The sequence below is a fragment of the Neophocaena asiaeorientalis genome, unplaced genomic scaffold (assembly GCF_003031525.2).
Source record: "Neophocaena asiaeorientalis asiaeorientalis breed wild unplaced genomic scaffold, Neophocaena_asiaeorientalis_V1.1 scaffold4098, whole genome shotgun sequence".
Classification (NCBI taxonomy): Eukaryota; Metazoa; Chordata; class Mammalia; order Artiodactyla; family Phocoenidae; genus Neophocaena; species Neophocaena asiaeorientalis.
In genome coordinates this window covers 19293-23992 of record NW_020172947.1, presented here as the reverse complement: position 1 = coordinate 23992, position 4700 = coordinate 19293, and the positions used below count along the sequence as shown (strand labels likewise).

General features: G+C 65.1%; 1 protein-coding gene across 2 annotated transcripts in view; it reads right to left on the bottom strand.

Moving 5' to 3' along the window:
- Positions 1-4700, bottom strand: part of FLNA (filamin A) — a 21521-nt gene that overhangs the window by 10636 nt on the left and 6185 nt on the right. For both annotated transcript variants that reach the window (XM_024742023.1, XM_024742024.1), the window contains exons 12-25: positions 4500-4693; positions 4251-4364; positions 4017-4160; positions 3323-3446; positions 3076-3236; positions 2899-2989; positions 2642-2811; positions 2252-2369; positions 1891-2153; positions 1063-1660; positions 800-973; positions 555-717; positions 319-479; positions 55-225 (exon numbers count right to left, since the gene is read on the bottom strand). In XM_024742023.1, coding sequence (XP_024597791.1) covers positions 55-225; positions 319-479; positions 555-717; positions 800-973; positions 1063-1660; positions 1891-2153; positions 2252-2369; positions 2642-2811; positions 2899-2989; positions 3076-3236; positions 3323-3446; positions 4017-4160; positions 4251-4364; positions 4500-4693 — 2646 coding nt within the window. The remainder of the gene's footprint in view (positions 1-54; positions 226-318; positions 480-554; positions 718-799; positions 974-1062; positions 1661-1890; positions 2154-2251; positions 2370-2641; positions 2812-2898; positions 2990-3075; positions 3237-3322; positions 3447-4016; positions 4161-4250; positions 4365-4499; positions 4694-4700) is intronic.

Below are 4700 nucleotides of genomic sequence, written 5' to 3'. Positions count from 1 at the left end.
GAGGACCGCACTCTCCCGACCTGACCCCCGACTCCCAGGCACAGGAACGCTCACCTTTGGGCCCCTGCACTTTGACCTGCAGCGGGGCCACGCCGGCCTTGCTCGTGTCCACCTGGAAGGACTGAGGGAGGTTGGCACGGACCATGCCTGGGCTCAGGCCAGGCCCAGAGCACTTGACCTTGGACGCGTCTGTCACATCATGCACAGGGACCTTGAAAGGACTGCCTGGAGGCGGGCAGAGGGATGGCAGCTGTGTGAGACAAGAGTGGAGGGCGGACAGGTGGTCCCAGCCCGGCCCCAGCTGACCTGCCTCCTCACCTGGCACCTGATGGCCGCCGTAGGTGACGTTAAGGCTGTAGGTGCCGGCCTCATAGGGGACGTACTCGACCGAGCAGCTGCCGTCCTTGTTGTCCATGCAGGACATCTTGGCCTCGGAGGGGCCCTCTACAGCCAGGCCCAGGCCCCCTGTGCCAGCTCCCCTGGTCCAAAGAGATAGCCCGTTATCCCCTGGGTTCCAAGGCCCCTGCAGCCCTGCCTCTGGGGCTCTCGCTCACCTGGTCTCCACGGTGAACTTGTTGGGCTTGTTGGTGGTGCCGCTTTGGATGCCCGGCCCGTGGACGCGCACTCGGGAGGGGTCACAGCCCTCGGTCACGGGCACCTGGAAGGGGCTGCTGGGCACAGGGCTGCCGTCGTAGGTCACATCCACAGAGTGGAGTCCTGCAGGAGGGCAGGCTGAGTCAGGAGCCCAGGTCACCCTGCCCCCGCCCCCAGCCCACCCCTCCAGCGCCCTAGCACGCACCCCCCTCATAAGGCGTGTACTCCACTTTGTACGTGCCGTCGCCACAGTCCTGCACGTAGGTCTCGGTCAGGTTGCCCGAGGGGTTGGCCACGCGAGCCTTGACGCGCGGCCCTCCGGTCTGCGTCAGAGCCCGGGCGTCCACACTGAACTCAGTGGTGGCTTCTCGGAAGACGCCTGCAGGGGGGCAGGGAGAGGAAGAAGAATGGGGCTCCCAGGGCCCCGGCTCCCGCTGCTCCCACGCCCTATGGTGGGAGGCCTCTCACCTTGGCCCTCAATCCCGGGCCCGTAGCACTGGACGCCTGAGGTGTCCACTGCGGGCTCCACCTGCAGCTTGCTGGGGAAGTTGGGCACGGGCTGGCCGCCGTACTTGATGGTGACAGTGTAGGCCCCGGGGCACAGGGGGATGTAGGTGATGGTGTGTGTGCCGTCGCCGTGGTCCTGGATGTGCACCTCGGCTGGCAGCCCCGCCTCGGAGCGGATCTCAATGGTCAGCTCTGCGCTGCCTGCGCTCGAGCAGTCCACGTGGAACTGGCCCGCCTCACCGGCGGTGGCGCGCTCCAGCCCGGGGCCCGAGCACTTGACCTTGGATGGGTCAAAGCAGGGAACCACGTGGGCCTTGAACGGGGAGCCGGGGATGTGGGTGTCAGCGAAGAGGATGTTGATGTTGTAGTCCCCGGGCTCCGTAGGCACGTAGGACACAGAGCACGTGCCGTCCCCGTTGTCCAGGCACTCAAGCTGGGCCTCACAGGGGCCCTCCACTGTCAGGCCCAGGCCGCCCGTGCCGGCGCCCTTGGTGTCGATGGTGAAGCGGGCAGGGGAGCCTGCACTGCCCCCCTGCAGCCCCGGCCCAAAGGCTTTCACCTGAGGGAGGAGGGGCAGGTCAGGAGCCAAAGCCACGCCACCTCCCTGACCCTTGACCCTCAGACCCCCAGCCTGACTTGACTCCGTCTGCCTGCTCTCGTTCTGGCTCCCCTCCCCCACCAGACGGGCACAGGCAGGCCTGAGCAGGGCCACCGCTCAAAAGGACAAAAATGAGAAGGGGTGAGGGCGAGTCTGGAGAAGAGAGGGGGTGGCGCCCACACCCCAGTTACCTTGCTAGGCTTGGTGGGGGGCACAGCTTCGAGAGAAAAGGGGCTTCCAGGCACAGGCACGCCGTCGTAGGTCACCTCGACCTCGTAGGGCCCCTCCTCACGGGGCACAAAACGCACCACGCTGTTGTCAGCCCCTAGGCCTGGCTCCACCTTGCAGGGCACTGCTGTCCCCGAGGGGCCCACAATCTTGGACACCACTTTGCCTTGGCCACCGGCGCCCTTCGACTTGACTGTGAACTCCTGGTCTTTGCCAACATCCACCTCTGTTGACACGATGAAAGGAAGGGGAGAACTGTGGCATGGGCCCAGGCAGCCCCGGGGCATGCTCAGTGGCTGGCTGTGACAGGCCCCAACTACTTACTCTCTCCCAGGCCGGACACCTTGATCTTGCTGAGGTCCAGGCTTGGAGACACCGCCACCGAGAAGGGGCTCTTGGGGATAGGATCCCCTCCATAAGTGACACTGACACCCACTGGGCCCTGGGAAGGGTACAGAAGGGCAGGGTCGTGGGTCATGGCCCTGGTCCCCCTGGCCTGGGGCTTCCCAACTTGGGCATGGGGAGGGGCTTCAGAGACAATGGCTTCTCTCTGCCACTGCACCCCCTGGACTTCCATGCCTTCTCTCTCCCAGGTGGGAAACGAGAGTGGGCGGGAAGCCCCCTGGAGCTGCCCACCCAGCCCACCACATGAGGGGGCCCATGGGCTCAGCAGGTATATGGACAGGCGCGGCCACAGGGGGTCAAGGTAGCTACCTGCTGCACCGGGGTGTACTTGACAGTATAGGTATTGTCGTGGTGGTCAACGAGGTCCACATCACGCACCGCATCCCCCTTGGCCAGCCCCGAGAACTGGACATCCAGCTTGCCTTTGCCGGCGGCTTTGGCATTGACCGTGAAGTGGGTGGGTTTGCCAAGCTCGACACCTGAAGAGACACAGCTACCCTGTAGGGGCACCTTGCCCCACGCCCCCTCGGGGCTCCCCAGCCTCCCCATGGGGTACTCGTCCTCACCGGTACGACTGAGGCCAGGGCCCTCGGCCTTCACCTTGCTGGCGTCATGGGAGGGGTCCACCTTGACCCGAATGGGGCTGGTGGGCGTGGCCTGCAGGGGGCGGGAGGAGGAGGGCTGAGAGGAGAGCCACACCCCATCACCCAGCAGCATTAGGGGCCGGAAGCACCAGCACCCACCTGGTCGGCGAAGAGGACCATGATGGTGTAGCTGCCAGCCCCGCGGGGTGTGTACTTGACCGTGAAGGTGTCGTTGTCATTGCGGATGATGTCGAAGTCAATGTCGGCCTCGGCGGGGCCCACCACGCCGGGGGCACACTTGATGCCGATGCTGACGTCACCTGCGGGGGAGGAGGGAGTGGAGGCTGGAACCTCACGGGGACGCCTCGCCCACTCGCCCACCCGCGCTCTCGAGGCAGGGCCTCACCCTGGCCGGCCTCCGTGCAGTCCACAGTGAAGTAGGTGGGCTCGTGAGCCTTGAGTCCCGTCTTGGCCACTCCTGGGCCGTACACCTTGACCTTGTTTGGGTGGCTGCCGGCTCCCACATTCACCTGCAGGGCACGGGGGCAAGTGCAGGGGCATGACCAGTCTGGAGGAGGGGCAAAGTGGCGTGACCACCCTGGGGAGCGCCATGTAAAGCAAGCATTCGATGCTGCAGTGCCGCCACCCTTCGCTATCTATGCAACCAGAGCAGTGAGATCGCTCGTCTGCACTAACGCCTGTACCGGAACGTCCGTGGCAGCACTGCTCACGACAGCCAAAAGGTGAAAAACCCCAAATGCCCGTCAACAAGTGACTGGACACCTAACACGTGGGCTATCCGCGCGATGCAGCGTCATTCAGCCGTGAACTCGTGCTGTGCTGACCGGGAACTAGCGCGAACACAGACACAAAAAGCCACAGGGCCTAGGAGCCCGTCCCCAGGGAATGTCTAGCGAAGGTAAACCGCACAGCCAGAAAGCGGGTGCGTGGCTGCTTAGGGCCGGGGGCAGTGGAGGCGCAGAGGAGTTTCTCTGGGGGACGGTATGCGAGTTTCATGGAAGAGGGCCGTACCAAAGCAAAGCAGGCACCCAGGGAAGTGGGCTAAAGGCCCGTCTGAGGCCTGCAGAGGGCAGGCTCACCCGAAAGGGGCTGCTGGGGACGCTGACGCCTCCCCAGGACACCATGGCCGTGTGCTTCACCGGCTTCCGGGGCACGTAGGAGCAGCTGTAAGTGCCGTTGCCGTTGTCCTTGACCACTGCCTCCACGGGGCAGCCCTCGTTGTCCTGGAGAGCGGGCGGGAGCAGGCGGCCTCCTGGTCAGTGCCCGGGTCGGGGCACCTGCCCACCCTGCCCCCACCACAGAGGGCACCCCACCTGGACTTGGACCCTGAGAGGAGCCTTCCCGCCGTGCTTGGCATCCACCGTGAACTCTGCCGGCTTGTTGATGGCCACACCCGTCTTCTCCAATCCAGGCCCACGTGCCTTCACCTAATGGGAGGCCACCCAGATCTCAGGGGACCAAGTGCTGGCCTCCAAAGACAGAGTGGCGGGAGCACGCTGCCGGCCGTGCCAGCCCAGGGCCCCAAAGCCCAGAGACCCAGCCCAGCGGCCCGCACCCTTTACCCTGTCTGGATGGAAATCCTGGGGCGCCTCGCGGATGTCGGCCATGAAGGGGCTGAGGCGGATGTCTTCACTGTTGCACAGCACGTGCACGGCATACTCGCCAGCCTCCTGGGGCCAGTAGCGCACATCACAGGAGCCATCGCCCTTGTCATCACATTCGATCTTGGCCTGCGACGGGCCCTCCACAGAGAAGCCTGAGAA